Source organism: Pteropus medius, unplaced genomic scaffold (assembly GCF_902729225.1).
Source record: "Pteropus medius unplaced genomic scaffold, Ma_sr-lr_union100, whole genome shotgun sequence".
Classification (NCBI taxonomy): Eukaryota; Metazoa; Chordata; class Mammalia; order Chiroptera; family Pteropodidae; genus Pteropus; species Pteropus medius.
The window spans coordinates 1,689,694-1,705,921 of NW_024349224.1; the positions used below are offsets into that span (position 1 = coordinate 1,689,694).

The 16,228-nt window shown below is 54.5% G+C and overlaps 1 protein-coding gene, 1 non-coding gene and 1 pseudogene across 8 annotated transcripts in view; all 3 read left to right on the forward strand.

The window, feature by feature from the left end:
* The window catches only part of GPT2 (glutamic--pyruvic transaminase 2), a 29,624-nt gene extending 17,882 nt beyond the window's left edge, over positions 1-11,742 (forward strand). For 3 of the 7 annotated variants that reach the window (XM_039880792.1, XM_039880791.1, XM_039880795.1), the window contains 7 exons: positions 727-806; positions 2,317-2,453; positions 5,385-5,559; positions 6,838-6,993; positions 7,922-8,034; positions 9,064-9,144; positions 11,383-11,742. In XM_039880792.1, coding sequence (XP_039736726.1) covers positions 727-806; positions 2,317-2,453; positions 5,385-5,559; positions 6,838-6,993; positions 7,922-8,034; positions 9,064-9,144; positions 11,383-11,461 — 821 coding nt within the window. In that variant the 3' untranslated portion in view covers positions 11,462-11,742. Of the gene's footprint in view, positions 1-726; positions 807-2,316; positions 2,454-5,384; positions 5,560-6,837; positions 7,031-7,921; positions 8,035-9,063; positions 11,222-11,382 lie in introns of those variants that run through there. The other 4 variants (XM_039880793.1, XM_039880790.1, XM_039880794.1 and 1 more) reach the window with 4 other exon arrangements.
* A 1,554-nt stretch (positions 11,743-13,296) lies between these two features.
* LOC120617434 (small nucleolar RNA SNORA42/SNORA80 family) lies at positions 13,297-13,428 on the forward strand. Its single transcript, XR_005656915.1, has one exon. It is a non-coding gene; the product is annotated as a small nucleolar RNA SNORA42/SNORA80 family (small nucleolar RNA).
* Positions 13,429-15,351: 1,923 nt separating this feature from the next.
* Positions 15,352-15,470, forward strand: LOC120617466 (uncharacterized; annotated as a pseudogene).
* The last annotated feature ends 758 nt before the right edge of the window (positions 15,471-16,228 follow it).

The window sequence follows — 16,228 nt, forward strand, 5'->3', positions numbered from 1 at the left end:
CCCTCCCCTCTGGCTGTCATCAGATTGCCCTCTATATTTGTGAGTCTGTCTCCTATTAGTTTGTTCTTTTTGTTCCTTAGATTCCACATGTAAGTGAAATCACATGGTATTTATCTTTCTCTGGCTTATTTCGCTCAGCGTAATAACCTCTACGTCCATCCATGTCGATGCAATATGTCTTTATTTTTAACAACAATGTAACATACTTTCCATACTGCTTTGCATCAAGATATATGTGTGTGTAAATAACATATGTGCATATATATACATATGTACACGTGTAGATAATACACCTGGATCCAGGGATACACCTGTACGTAGCAAAGAAATGGTCTTTTTAGAGCTGTCAGGCTTTGATTTCCCTCCTCCAGCTTATTGTCTTGCTCTTTATGACACTCCTTGCCTTCCTGTCATCTAGCACAGACAGACAGACAGACAGACAGACAGACAGACAGACAGACATAACCCTCAACCACACACACTCCTCACATAAGAATGACAAGACCCCTCCACCCACCTGGTTTACCTGAGTTGGAGGGCTGGGGCGGACCCTGGGGCATCGCTGGGGGTTGACTACACCCCCTCGGGCACAGCACCTAGGGAGAGTGGTCCCTTAGGGTCGCCAGGGACCATAGGACACCCAAGTGATTCTGGGTGGGCTTCTCACCTCGGGACAATTTAAGGAGCATTACAGCCGACATTCTGGTGTCGTCGGGGCTTTTTTAGGTCAGGTGCAGAGCAGGAAGTGCATAGAAGATGTGATTCACTTTGCGTGGGAAGAGAAGGTTTTCCTCCTGGCTGACGAGGTAAGAGCTGTACCACCTGTCCCCTCAGATGTCCCCCATGAGGAGGGCTCAGGCCCGATCGAACGTCCTAGGTGTTGGAAGAGAGATTCTGCCCTAGGATGAGGATGCTCAGTGTTACGGCCTGTGAGACTGGCCTAAACCATCCTTACATTGGTCTGGACTCCTGTTTATAAATTTCAGAACTCTAACCCAAACCACTTAAAAGGAAAAAAAAATTGAAAGGAGTGGGGTTGCAGGCGTGGGGCTGGATCCAGGGGCTCAAAGCCCATCTTCCAGATTCTCTCTCATTCCGTCCTGTGCGTGGGCCTCACGCACAGCCTGTCTTTCCAGCCGAAAAAGAGTGTTTGTTCCTGGTGGTCCCAGTGGTCCTGTGGTTGAGAAGTGCAAATTGGCCAGGCCCCTGAGCAAGGGGTGGGGCCTCTGCCTTGACCCCCAAACCTCCCCTTGAGAGCAGGGGAGAGGTGTTCCCTGTGGGCAAATCTGAACTTTCTCAGCAAGGGAGGGTGGGTGCTGGGCTGGTGCTGAGACGCTGTGCCCCCTTGTGGTCTCACGTGGTCCTCACAGCCCCTGGTAAAGAGGGGGACCTTAATTAACCCCTTAGCTGTTGCTTCTTGAACCCCGGTCTGGAACCAGGGCCTGCCCATTCTTTTCTTGCTTTGCAAGGAAGAAATTGAAGAACTGTCAAGTGCTGTTTTCACTTCATCTTCGTTTCTGCATGATTTCCAGTTAATCCGAGCTTTTAGCGCACTGGCTTCATTTCTCTGCTCCCTAGTACCTGCCCCCTACACCCACCCACCCCCCAAATTGTGGCCTTTGATTTATAGCAGACGGGCCTAAAATGTTCATTCCTATGGGAGCGAAGGGACAGCAGAGTGACCCACGGTCTTCCTGGTGACCTGGTGCCCTAGCCTTCTCCCCTCCGTGTCTGGGAAGAGGAGAGGGAGCGGGCTGGGAAGGAGAAAGGGGGTAGTGGAGGAAGGGGGACTCTGCCTGGCCCTCCCACCGACCCACCCGCCCCAGAGAGCCTGGGGTGCCCTGCTGTCCCGAGAGGGACAGGGCAGGTGTGGGCGCTGCTCGTGGGGTGCCCGACAGTGACAGTGGATGAACAACGAAGTAGTTCCAGCCTGGGCAGGTGCCGCGAGGGGCCGAGAGCGGTGCGGTCAGGCCTTCGGGCAGCAGGGCAGCGGGGCGGGGACCGGCCCGGCATCCGAGGCTCAGGTGGCTCATGGGCTGAAGGAAGGGAGGGGAGCGGCTGTCTGGGAGGGAAACCATAGCCGCTGGGCAGGAGGGAGGCGGTCTGCAGACAGGGTCCGGTGCGACCTGCCCGAGGCCTTGCCTCCTCCTTGTTCTGGAAGGTTCCTTCGGCACGTGCTGGCGCCTCCCTGGCAGTAGCCGCGCAGCCTGCGGGCAGGGTGACCCCGGGCGCTCCCCGCACACCCCGCTGTCCTGCTCCCCGCGGCGGCCCCGCCCCACCGACGCCCCGCCCCCGCTGACGCCCCGCCCCCCGCAGGTGTACCAGGACAACGTCTACTCCCCGGACTGCCGCTTCCACTCCTTTAAGAAGGTGCTTTCCGAGATGGGGCCCGAGTACTCCAGCAACGTGGAGCTCGCCTCCTTCCACTCCACCTCCAAGGGCTACATGGGCGAGTACGTGCCCCCCCACCCCCCACCTCCAGGCTGTGGGGTTCCCCCCACCCCCACCCCCCTCCACCCCGGTGCAGGGCCCTGTGGAATGCGGCTGCGCCCGAAAGGAGCAGAGTGTGCGGGGTGCTGCACATGAAAGCACCCCCTGGTAGTTCCCCACGCAGGTCGCAGTCGCTCCGCACTGACCGAGGTGGCAGCCGAGTGGGCAGGTGCTGCCAGACCCGTGGGCGCGGCTTCGTGGGCGCCTGGCCTCAGCTCTGGGGCGGAGAGTCGGCCTCACTCCTGACTGGTCGGCCCCTGATGCTCACTGAGCACCTGCTGTGCATCCAGTACCCACGTAGGCTCCGAGGATAGAGCCGTGAGCAAACCACAGCCACTCCTGCGCTCACAGAGCTTGTGTTCCACTCAGGAGGGGACAGGTGACGGCCACATGAGTAAAGTCAGGTGTCAAGAGGACAGAAACAACTAAAGAAAAGATGGGAATGCCGGGAGGTATGGGTGGGGGTGTTGGCTTTTGAGTTAAGAGCCATAGGAGAGGAAGGAGCCAGCAGTGCAGATACCTGGGGAGAGCGTTTCAGCGCGCGCAAAGCTCCCCAGGTGGAGGCGTGCCTGGCATGTTCGAGCATCACGGGATTGGAAAGGAGTACGTGAGGGGACAAGCGGCAGAAGCTGAGACCAAAGAGGTCACAGGAGGCCAGGTCACTTGGCTGCTGAGGTCATATTTTACTTTTACTCAGAGTGAGAAAGGGGTCTTTGGAGGGCTGAACAGCGATGCGACCTCACCTGACATGTTTTATTAGATTCTCTCTGGGCGCTGTGTGGTCAGGGCGGGGACAGAAGCGGGGGCTCAAGTCAGGAGGTTGTGACAGCCCAGGGGAGCCGCGGCGGGCCAGGGGAGACACGGAGGAGACGGGGATCCGCAGCGTTGCGGGCGCAGCTGCCGGGAGTTGCTTGCCGGGAAGGGCGGGCGTGAGACAGAGGAGTCGGGTGATTCCTGTCTTTTCGTTCCAACGGCAGGAAGGGTAGAGGTGCCATCAACAGACAAGGAGGTCATGGGGGAAGCCGTTTGGGGGGGAAAGAGCGAGAGTCGGTTTTGCGCTTGTTGAATTTGCAAACAGCCGTTGGATGTGCAGGTAGACGTGGGTGTGAGTCTGCAGCTCGGGGCCCATATCCCACTGGAGTCTTCGGTTTGGGAGGGAGATGTTAGACAGATCTCTGAGCCTGGACATCTCACAAGGAGAAGTCCAGGGACTGGGCCAAGGCCCTCACCGCGCAGACACTGGGGCAGAGGAGGAGGTGCCTGCGAAGGGGCCCGAGAAGGAAAGGCCAGCGCGTTGCAGCCAAGGGCACTCGTCCCCAACATTTCAGAGGTTCTGTTACGTGCCAGGCGCCAGGATGGTGGAGGGGTCTTGTTTGTTAAGCTGGAGGCCGGTGTAACTGAAGCTTGAAGAAATATTTTGGCCAGATCAAGGGGGCTGTACCCTTGGGATGGTGACCTAATTTTCCATGGCTTTATTTGAGGTGGACAGGGCTTAATTTACGCCAGTCTTCCTGGTCTACACCAGTGGTGGTGCCTCTTTGCTAGACCGCCATGTGCTGTGTAGCTCTTAAACAAATATCTCTGTTAACTCATCTTTCAAACACCAGTGTGCTTACCACCTGCCTCTTTATCTCTCCATCAATCTCTTTTCACAGTCATTCCCCTGGACGTTGGACACCAAATTAGGATGCATGGTCCTCAGATCCCAATAACGGTGTATAGATAGATTTGCTCCACTTGATTCTCTGCTCATCAGCAGACGATTAAGCGGGAAGTTCTTTCAACATTTGTTGTGGGAAGCTGTTCTGAGATGCCAGAATTTGCCTTCTCGCCTTGAAAAGTCAGTCGAGGCATCAGAAGGGGACCTGTCTTTGCCAGTTCAGCCCTGCAGCCTGATTCCAAGAGCATCTCGCTGAGTGCACCCTCGCTTCCGGGGCTCTGAGGTTTAGGGTGTGGGGGTGCAGAATGGGTAGACCATGTCCCCGGCGCGGGTGCCTGTGTCTGCACAGTCGTTAGTCTGAACTTGATCAACCGCAGCCCAGAGAAGGAGGCAGAGCTCCAGAAAGTATGACTGAGAGAGCTGACTGGGTTCTGAAAGGTGTTATTATTTTTAACTCATCGCACGTCAGCTTTTTTGCATGCGATTTGACTCTGTCCCTCAGCAGTAAGTAACGGAAACGTGCCCTGAACTGGCCTACGCCAAAGAGGCTTTAAAAAAAAAAATCCGTTATCAGTAAAAAGTGCAGGGGTACAGTCGAATCGGGCTGAACGGTGTCGGGGGACTCTGTTACTGCTTTTCTGCTTCGTCTCATTTTATTTCTTAGCTTCGCTCTCTTTTGGGTTGAGGGGGTCTTCAGGCAGCAAACAGTTCCACTAAAAGTCCCAGACTGATACTCGCTGGCACCAGCGAGTCACCTGCCTACCCCTGGAGCCTGTGCAGGGGGCTGCAAGGCCTGAGTCATGTGCCCCTTTAGAGTGGGGGCCAGTGTATTAGCTAGGGTTCAGGCTAAGCCGCTATAATAAAAAGGCCCCGAAATACAGTGGCTCAAACAAGATGCAGGTGTACCTCTCTCTGACCTAACAATCCTAAGGTAGGGGGTCCAGAGCTCCACGAGGTCGTTCAGGGACGGGGGCTGGTGGCATGGCCTGCCTTCTCCACACGTGGAGTCCACCTCCAGCACCGAGGCTGCTGGCCAGTGGAAGGAGAAAGGAGAGAGCGTGCTTCTTCCTTCGGAGGAAGTGATGTAGAATTTGTACGTATCACTTCCGTTCACCTTGGCAAGAACTCGGCCACACCTGGCCACTCAGCGTTGGGTGTGGGGATGGTTACAGAAGCTTCCGGCTGGCCGGATTGCACTTAGCTGAGGTCTGTCTTCCCCACTTCAACCCTCCAGGTGTGGCTACAGGGGAGGCTACATGGAGGTGATCAACCTGCACCCCGAGATCAAAGGCCAGCTGGTGAAGCTGCTCTCTGTGCGTCTGTGCCCGCCAGTGTCTGGGCAGGCCGCCATGGACATCGTCGTGAACCCTCCGGGGCCGGGAGAGGAGTCCTTCGAGCAGTTCATGAGCGTGAGTGGGCTGTGTCCTGGGCCTCGCCTGCATCCTTGGGTCACAAGCACTCTCTCCATGTAACCAGTCGCGGCGGCCTCCAGGGGGCGCCCTTGGAGCCTGACGCACCCCCAGGGGGTTAGGTCAGAGGATGGAGCCGGGGCATGTTTTGAAGTGGGAACACTGTGCATGCAAGTGGACGTGGGGACCCCTTCCTCACCGTGGGCACCCTGGGTGGCCAGGCACCCAGAGCGAAGGGCCTGGTGTGCTGATACGCCGGGGACTCTGTTACCAGACTGAAAAGTGTTACATGGCTTTATCAGACGTCATCATAGCTCGAAACAATCCAGCCAGGCCCTTCCAGCTGCAAGTGACAAAAACCCAACTCTAACCAGTTTGACCGAAAAAGGAACGTATGGGCCACGTAGCCAAGAAGTCAGTTCCCAGCCGTTCCAGGCTCATGTCTTTTTGTGTGTGTGGAAAAATCCACAACATAAAATCGATCATTTTAACAATTTTAAACTGAACATGTTGCGGCATAAAGTACTTTCCCGTTTGGCGCAAGCATCCCAAAGTGAAACTCCGTCCGATGGGACGTCGCGTCCCACGCCTCACCCTGCAGCCCTGGCCACCTCTGCCCTCCTCCCTGTCTGGGAACCCGACCTTGCTCGGTCCCTCACAGAGTGGGGTCCTCCCGCATCTGTCCTCCTCACCCCTCGGCACGACGTCTCCCGCGCTTTTCCCTGTTGTCGCTCCCGTCAGGGTTCGCTTCCCTTTCACGGCCGAGTGACACCCCGCTGTGGGGACAGCCCGCACTTGTGTACCCGTCGTCTGCGGGCCACCCCTTCGTATCCTCCGCTCCAGCTTTGGGCACACGTCCAGCTCAGAGCCCTAGGCACAGCACATGGAATGAGAGTGAGGAGGGGTGGCCCCCAGAAACGAAGTGGCGAGGCCATCTCCTAGCAGCGTGTCCTCGGACGGTCCATCCAGAGCCAAGTCTGGTCAGACCACTGGGCACGGACTGCTGGTTCTGGTCTTCAGGAACGACATCCTGGCAGGAGAACAGAACCCCTGACCCAGGCTCCCCGGGACCTGCCTGTGGCCCGGGACCCCCTGTGCTCATGTGCCCTGCGCTCCAGGGCACGTGGCAGCCTCGAGGGCTGAGCTCACGCAAGAGGCTCCTGCTTCTTGCCTTTCCCGTCTGCCCTGCTTCCCTGGTGTTGAAGGGATGTTTCCGGTGGCCAGGCCATTCCACGATGTCCAGAGAGGCTGACTCCTTTGCTTCCTCTGTCCCATCAGGAGAAAGAGTCCGTCCTGGGCAATCTGGCCAAGAAAGCGAAGCTGACAGAAGACATGTTTAACCAAGTCCCGGGAATTCACTGCAACCCCTTGCAGGGGGCTATGTACGCCTTTCCTCGGATCTTCATCCCCCCCAAAGCTGTGGAAGCAGCTCAGGTCAGAGGCCCTGGGCCGGGCTGCTCCCCCGCCCCGGGTGGGCGCAGGGCTGGGGGCCGCCGTGGGGAGCCACAGTGCCGGCCATAGAAGCTTTGAACTTTGTGGACCCCTCGGTCGGATGACATGGGTAAAGATGACAGCCCAAGGCCGGGCGCCTGCGTGCTGTGTCACGCGGTGGGGAGAGGGTAGCCCCAGGTGAGTGGTGCTGCCCTGTGCCCTGGCGAGGCTGGTGCTCCGGAGGCAGGTGCCAGGTGCGACCTGACGCCTTTAAAACCGAAGGCTGGCTGGGCAGGCAGCGAGAGCGCCACGAGGCGCCCGTCCCCGCACTGTGCCTTGGAGGTCACTGCTCAAGCCAGTTAAAATTCAGGGCGTCTGGAGGGTCCCAGATTCCGCTTTCGACAAGTCAGGCGATGCCGGCGACCCCACTTTCAGGGTCCAGGGCCAGAGCAGTGTGTCCCAAAGCTGTCCTCACCCCCCCACAGCTCAGCACCTCATTAAACGCTGTCTGCCCTGCCCCAGACCTGCTGAATCCGAACCGCGGGTGGGGGCACCGACAGCCCATGTGACAGGCACCCCGGGTTCTGCAAACCAGGGTTTGGGAAGCACTGTCAACAGTGCCGCCTGGAAGCTTGTTCCCTAAAAGCGCCCTGGGCCCCGCCGTCAGGGGCTCCGTGGCCTGGCGCAGAGGCCGCTGGCAGTGCTGGTGGGGACGGAGGAGGCAGACTGGCCCTGCCGGGGAGCGCGGGCGCACCCCAGCCCATGGCCGTGTTCCCCGCCCCAGCCACCAGCAGCGTCCTGACCGGCCTCGGCCCTCGTGGGCAGCGGAGGGCGGGCGAAAACCTGGTGCTGCCCTCGTCTCCGGCCTGAGTCCTCAGCGGTGGGTTTGTGCAGAGCCGGAGCGAACCCTAAGTTCCACCTGTTCCCGCAGGCCCATAACATGGTCCCCGACATGTTCTACTGCATGAAGCTGCTGGAGGAGACCGGCATCTGCGTCGTGCCCGGCAGCGGCTTCGGGCAGCGGGAGGGCACCTACCACTTCCGGTACTGCGTCCCTGGGCCCCGGGGGGCGGGGCAGGCGGGCTTCCGAGCCCAGCACAGGCTGGCGGCAGACACGGCGGCGTCCGCAGGCCCCGGCCTCCCCTGATGTCCCCCGCCACCCACCAGGGTCCCCTCCCTGACCAGAACGTCTCGGTGGCGTGTTTTCTTCCCTGTCGCCCCGACCCTCCTCACCTCCACCACTGCAGCCTGCAGCGCCCAGGTTCTCGGTAGCTCATCCGCGGCACCAAAAATCCGCTGAGGTCCAGTGTCCGAAACGCTTACGGTGACGCGTTTCCCGGGGCGTGTGGCTGCTCGGCGGGGCTGTCCCCTGAGGCCGGTTCTGTTCAGAACACACCCCCTCCATGCAGGCGCTCTCGGGGGTCCCCTGCAGCAGACATTAAGAAGTGTCACGGGCTCGGTTAGCACCTGGAGCCGTCTCGCCGCAGTCCAGGCCATCCTGGCTGGGCGGACACGTGTGGCTGGCCTTTCCGCTCGGTTATGGGTGAACCTCTACCGAGGCTCATTCAGAAAGCTGCCTGTAGGGCTGGGAACCATTGGGACAGCACGGTGGGGAGGACTTAGTCACCACGGCAACTCGGGAATCCCTCCAGAGGCAGAGTTGTGACGGGGGTCTTCGCCGGGGACACCGCCTAGCGGAAATGTACACGCCTGTCCAGCAGGAGCGAGTCTTTGTGGGAAACTCGGGGTCGCGCCCCGGATGAGCTGCGTCCCCCGGCAGGAGTGCACAGGCCTCCGCAGTGACGCCGGCTCTTCTCAGCCCGAGCGCTGCCCCCAGCTTCATCGCTTTAGTCCACGTGTGTGGCTCAGGTGTAAAATGTACGAATGGGGGAGAAAACCGGTCCATCGGGGGCCGGAGCTGGGGCAGCGGGACCAGACGCACCCGTCCCCACGTGGCTGGCCTGCACACCTCATCCCCACACAAGCGGGCAAAGGCCCAAGCCACCGGGTACACACCGCCCCCTGTCCCAGAGCAGCCGGCGTCCAGGCTGACGCTGTCCTCTCCCCTGGCAGGATCACCATTCTCCCTCCGGTGGAGAAGCTGAAGACGGTGCTCCAGAAGGTGAAGGATTTCCATGTCACGTTCCTGGAGAAGTACGCGTGAGCACCCCTCGGCCGTCCGCCGGGCCAGGCCGCGCTCACCACCCCAGCGGCTCTGCCTCGGGCCTCGCAGCGGCCACTGGTCGTTGTCACTGTCACTTGACCCAGGACACTTCTTTCTTTGTGCCTTGATGTTGGGGACACTTCCCTTCTGAGCAAATGTGAATTGGGGATGTCTCAGAAGCCCTGTTTCCTTTTGATGCTACCAAAGTCTTGGGGACTTGCCGAGCACCTGTGGCGGCGTCTCTGAATCCGGTGCTGCTGTTGCTTCGTCTGGGGTGTGACACAGCCGGGCGTGCTGGGCGGGATGTTTCAGATCTGGAGAGACACAAGGTTTTGGGAAATACGTGGCTTACACGGAGAGGACCAGAGGTCCCCAGGTCGCCACCGTGATCTGTGAAATATAACCCTTGGCCATGTGGAGACCTGGTCCCTCCCCAGAGCCTGGGAGACCCCCGCGGGCTCAGAGGGCCCGCCCGTCTCTCGGGCAAGAACGGCGAAGCCAAGAGCACCCGGGGTTGCACTGGGTGCCGGGCTGGGTCGCGGTGGGTCCTGGGGGCCACAGCCCATGCTCAGATGTCCTGCAGGGAGGAGCAGGTGTGAGCCAGGCTTTGGGGGCGAAGGGTTGTCTTGAGCATGCTTAGGCTGGGACCCCCATCTGAGAGGTCTCCCTGGGCTTCAGGGATGGAGGGCACAGCCCAGCGAGGCCGCAGTCACGTGGAGGGGTTCTGCCGGTGGCTGTCTGTCCGCCTTGCCAAGCCCCGCCCTCTCCCAAGGGCCTCACTGAGCCGTCGCACACTGCCCTCTGCTGGCGGCAGCGGGGATGCCAGTCGAATCCCGCCCCTCCTCCGTGGGGCTGTTTCAAACGGAGACTCCGTTTCTTAGCCTGTAATTGGCCAAAGTGCCTGGCAGCTCGGCTGCTGTGGACGAGGGCGTGTGATCCATTCGAAGTGTGCGGAAGGGTGTTAGCCCAACGCAGCGTTTTGCCTCCACATTTGCTGCTGGCTGGCCTCGCAGACTCTGCAGCCGGTGTCCTATAACGTCAGTCATCCCTCCCGGCCAGGGGGATGTCGTCCACCAAGCGTGCAGCTTCCCCGGCCCAGCAATCCCGCGTGGGCGCCCGGCCCACACCCCTACAGAGTGGGCGCCAGGGCCAGCAGCAGACGTGGCTCCTCCCTCACCGTGACCCCCCTGCAGTGGGCAGTTAGGGAACCCGAGGCCAGCTCAGGAGTTTGGAGACCCAGCAAGCCCCAGAACTGAATGGAAGGAGCTGGAGAGAGAAGGGTAGGGGAGTGAGCTTTGAAACAGCCTCCTGTGCCTCAAGTCTCCGTGTGGGGTCCACGCAGAGGCTGTGATCGAAAACTTCAAGCCGTCGCCACCCGCTAATGCCAGAGTCCCTGTGAAGAAAGCAGCCACACTCTCAAGTAACAAAGGGAACGTTTGGGATCTTTTCCTCCCTTAGAAAAATTGAGGAAAATTAAACTCATGCCCGTCATGTATAAACCAGGATGCGTCTCAGAGCTGTGAGATTTCTGGAGGAAAGTTTAAATAGAAGCTAGTCTATTTTTTATATTTTTGTAATGATTGCTTTTTTCATGGGGTGGGGCTAGTATTTATAGTCTTAACAAGTCCAGTAGTTTTTTATGAAAATCTTCAGATTATAAGTAACCCCTAAAAACTGCAACGTTTACATGATTTTTAAAAAGATGCTGTATGCTCTTGGTTTGCTTTTAAAATAAATGGACAAAAACATAAGGGGCACTGGCTTAGGACGTTAACGCCCTTTGGATGGAAACGCTGATTGTGATAGATTTCATTCTCTACAGATTCTGTCCCCGTGTCTCATGTGGGCACCACCAGAGGAAGTCATCTGTCATTTGGGGTCACACTTTAAATCTACACCTGTGAAGCTTTCTGTCCGTCTCGGTCCACAGGTGGAGGATGCTGGGCTGTACCTTGGGGGACGGTCACCTTACCTCAAGGCCGGGCCGGTGGTTGTCCCAGGGTGCAAATATGCAGGGAGATAGCTCTGCTGGAAATTTCTAAATAAAATCCATGTCAAAAATGGTGAGCGTGCTTAACTTTGCTTATAGTTTAAATATGAAAATCTAACGGACATCACTAATTGCATATCTTCACTCTGTGACTTGTGTTCCTAGCACAGTAATGAACATTTTCCTCCCAAATCCTACAAACTTCAGCCACGGCTTCTGCGCTTCTGTTTCTCTTTAGGACCCCAAGGTGTTTTTGTTGCTCGAGATGGAAAAACTTCATGATTCTTCAAAATAGTATGTTGTTGATAGGAACATAAACCGTGACTTCCTAGTGGAGGTGAAGTAAGAGCTAGGAGCCTCTCCCCAGGGAGATGGGGGGCCGGCCGAGGGGCTGGGGGCACCCGGAGGCCGGTGGGGGCTGGGAATCGTCCACATGGGCCTTCCCAGAGCCCCATCAATGTCGACATGTGGTTTTGGGATTCAGAACTATTTTTCATCCGAAACTGAAATGTCTCTGTCTTTATTAAAGAAACTTAGGGCGGGGGTGAAAAAAGAAAAAACTTTGAAAAATATTAAAACACGAAGGAAGAAATGAAAACCTACTCAAAGTGACTTAAACAGGAAGAGGAAGTCCTGGAGGGGAGCTGGTTCGGTTCTCAGGTCCACTCTTAACCGCAAAGCCTGCCTCGTCCAGCCCCACGTCGGGAAACTGCAGGAAAGGACTTCCGATGGGCTGTGCTGGTCCACGAGCCCTTCCCTGAGGCAGCCTCTGGCCCAGGAGAACTGGGCTTTGGCTGGCCCTGCGCTCGCAGTGGGAGGTGGAAAGGGGCTGAGTCGCCAGCCAATCAGAGCCGTCGGGGGAGAAGCTGCCCCACCCCTGCGGGAAGGGGCTGGAGGTGGCCCTGCACAACACCCCTTGTTTACCACTGGTGGGTCTTTAGAGAGGCTAGGGGAGGGATGGCGTGTTCAGGGGGTCAAAGGTCATTACTGGTTGATAACCAAGGACGCTGGAGATGCTGTCTGCATCCTTCCTGTATCACACACACACACACACACACACACACACACACACGTGTCTGGAGACTAAACTCAGTATATATAGTTTGTTACACAGAGTTTATTAGATAGGGATTGGAAGAGACAGTTATCAATCATTCTAGATTGTTTTCAGTACCGTTTGCTGGAACACCTAGATTCGGTAGCTGCGTGCCAGAACCAGCAGCTCGTAAGCCGTGGTCCCGTGTTTGGAAGGCTGATGACATCCTAAGCTTGTAGAATGGGGAAAGCAGCACACACCCTGTCGTTAGGGGTGTGAGTGTGTGTAACCTTTGGGAGGGCATTTTGGCACTGTCAATATTAAATATACGCCTACTTTAAAACGACAGTAATCCAAAAAGAAATCCACAGTAATTGAGACCAGGTTGTGTTGCCAAAAAGCCAAATAATAGAACAGGACAGAGTTCAGAAACAGTCACCTGCATTTATCACTTTGGCATCGAATACACTACACACACTTACATCCATGTATATCTTTGACACACTTGTATTGACAAAGTCATTTTTGACAAAGCGTACCAACGCGAAGCAATTAGGGAAAAAGTCTTTACCAAATGGTGCCTAAACACCTGGATATACATCTGGGAGGAAAATAATAAACCACCTCTTAACCTCACTCAAAGGCAAAATTTGAGTTGGATCACAGACCTAAAATGGAAGAACTAAAATTATAAATCTTCTAGAAGAAAACTTATGAGTGTCTCTTTGTGTTTGAAGTAGGTAAATATTTCTTAGGACAAAAAGGCACAAATCATAAAAGAAATAATTGATAAATCGAACTACATCAAAATCAAGAACTTCTTTTTAAAGGACATCATTAAGAAATGAAAAGCAAGCCACTGACTGGGAGAAAGCATTTTCAGAACATAAATTTCATAAAAGACTTGTATCGAGAATATATAAAGAACTTTAGAAGCAAGGTTGGGCCTGGTGAGTACTTGGATGGGAGACTACGTCGGAATTAAAAAAAAGACAAAGACCCAATTACAAAACAGGTGGAAAGGAACAGATTCCACAAAAGATACACAAACGGCCAATAAGCACGTGGGAAAATGCTCGACAGCATCAGTGATGGAAAGAAATGTCAGTTAAAACCACTAGAGTGATTTATGGCAGGTCTCGGCCCTGGGCCTCACATAGTGCCCCATGCCAGAGTCAGCTGTGGCCCTGAACCGTTGCCTGGTCTCTGCGCCCGTAGGCTGCAGGCACTGAAGCGGGTTACACATTGGGGGTAAAACAAAAGAAAACAAAACAAAAAACCCACTAGAACGACTAAATTGAAAAAGATTGATAACACCGAATGTCAAAAACAGGAAACAAGCCATCAGAGTCTTGGTGGCAGGAATGAAAAAAGACACGATCGCTTTGGGAAGCCGGCGGCTCCCTACACAGTTAGACGTCTGTTCTGTGACCTGGCAGTGCCGCTCCTGGCCAGGTGTTAATGCCAGAAACAAAATCAGGGCCCGAAGGCCTTGCATGAGCAGGCTCTGGGGCCCCCGCCCACCCTGCGCTGTGACCTAGAGACTCACTGGGCAGAAAGCTGGGGACGTTCTCGGCTCATTTACATGATCCCCACCTCAGGAAACACTGCCTTGTGCTGATCTGTGGGCCAGTGTCTGAAAATGACTGTTTCACAGGTTTTCTAGTTTTTTAGTTTTTTAAGGTGGTCAGTCTATCCCGTTTCTGTTAACCCCTCGCAGCCTGGAGCCAAGGCCCCTTCTGCGGTCTGCATCCCGCTATGGGCTACGCTGGTCTGTTTGCCAAAACTTACAGAACCGACCGCTTATGATTTGTGCATTTCACTGTATGTAAATTACAACACAACAGAGTTAATTGGGGCTGGGGGGGCGGGTGGTGGGAAAAATATACAACCTTCGATCTAGAAATCCCCTCTAGGAATTTATCCTAGAATGTTTTCCCACGTGTGAAAGATACATGATTTTCTCAGCAGCATTGTTGGCCATGGCAAATGGGGACACCCTAAGTATTCATTAATGGGGAATTGGGGTGTCCTTTCAAAGGAATCCCTTGCAATCGTCAACCCAGGTGAGGGCATCCATCCGGCCGGAAGTAGCAACAGCAGTGGCCACACTAGTGTGGGGGTGGAGTCCTGCAGCTCTGTCTGATCAGACTCACATGTCACCTGGCATGTTCTTCTCTCCCTCAAGTCGAGGGGCTGCTTTTCTCTTAGGCGCATCTGCACCCCCAGTGGGTAACTGAGATAGCACTGTACCCAAATAGCCGCATTTGGTTACAGAAATCAGTCTCTCTCACTTTCTTTCCCTGTCTCTCAGTCTCTGTGTCTTTCTCTTTCTCTAAAAGACAAAGGATTTCCCCCAGAATGTTGCTCTGCCCTAAAATACTTAAGCCGGCAAATTCTTAAGAACTCTTTTAAGAATCAAGCCTCTAAAATGCTGTAGACCCTTATTTATCTTCAGAGCATTGGATCCATCAGATACAGTATTTAATTGCTTAATGTAATCAGCATGTTCCTGGGGGAAATATGTAAATCAAATGATTTTTAATTTTTTAATTGGTGCTTTTTAATAACAGATGTTATGTTGTAAAAAAAAAAAAAAGAAAGAAAAGAAAGAAAACATAGATAAGGAAAACAAAGAAAATCACCGTGGCAATGTGAACGTAATCTGGGCCGTGCAGGATACAAAGGGTCTCTTGTTAGTTTTGTTAGGTGTGAGAATGGCATTACAGACACATAAATGTCGTTTTTAAAGATGCATGTTGAAGTGTGTAGGGATAAACCTCAGTATTTGCTTTAAAATACTTTAAGAGAGAGAGAGGTCAGTTTTTTGGTTTTTTTTTTAAAGAGACTAGGTGAAGAGAATCAAGCAAATGTTGATAATTAATGAATCGGGGCGATGGATGTATAGAAGTTCATTATATTATTCTACTTTCGTGTGTATTTTCATAATGAAAACTTTTTAAACAGCCACGAACCTCAAACACGAAGAAAATTGTTATTTTCTGATTAGTGTACATCCTATCAGAACAGTTACATAGGCACATATTTTGAAAACAGCATCATATCAAACGCATTTTCTATTATATATCTAACATGCTATAAAACACTGCAACATTTTTAAAAATATACATACTATGCATTGAATGGATGTAACAGAATTTAATGAGGGATGTCTACAGCCATGCCACCCTGAACAAGCCCGATCCTGTCTGATCTCAGAAGCTAAGCAGGGTCGGGCCTGGTTAGTACTTGGATGGGAGACCACCTAGGAAGACCAGGCCCTGTAGGCGTAAAAAATAAAAAAATAAGAGATTGTAAGCTGACAAGGTCCTTGCAATCTGTGAGGTCAACCAAGGGTTGCCTCGCCTAAAAAATAAAAATAATAACAAAAAATAAGAACTTAATTTAGTTCGTTTCCCATTTTTCACAGTCGTAAACAACCTTTCAACAAACATTCTCATATTGAATCTTGTTGCACAGCTATTGTATCCTTAAGACAAAGGCCTAGGAAGGCAATTTCCGGGTGAAAAAGTGTTTCGGCACCAGGGGGAGCTGGTCACCTAGGGGATGCCCCCCGGAGGTGTTTGAAAAAGCAAACCCACGCCCTATCCCTTGGCGGTGGAGCCTGATGATGGCGGTGCCAACACCTGAGCGCACAGCCCCTCAACGATGGCTGGTAGCCAGATTAGGACCGCGAAGACCTCTGACGGAGGCAGGTCAACTGTCCCCATCTCGATGTCCTCCCTTGCGGCCTGGTGAAAGCCTGGCAGGGCCCTCAAAGCCGGTCAAAGGGTCGACGTAACCACAAGGCTGCGTATAGAACAAGAACATACCAGAAAGAACCCTCTGACCGCCGAAACCTGCCCAGTGAGGAGTGAAGACGTCTCCCCCGACGGGACTCTGGTGTGCGTGGTCACCCCACCCAGCTCACCCTCTCGCACAGAATCTCTCAGTCACGAAATTGGCATATGTCCATAAATGTCCATTTAATCCAGCACTGTCCATCTTGGTAAGAGGGCTGGGTACCAGGCATCGTTTAGGAGCTGTG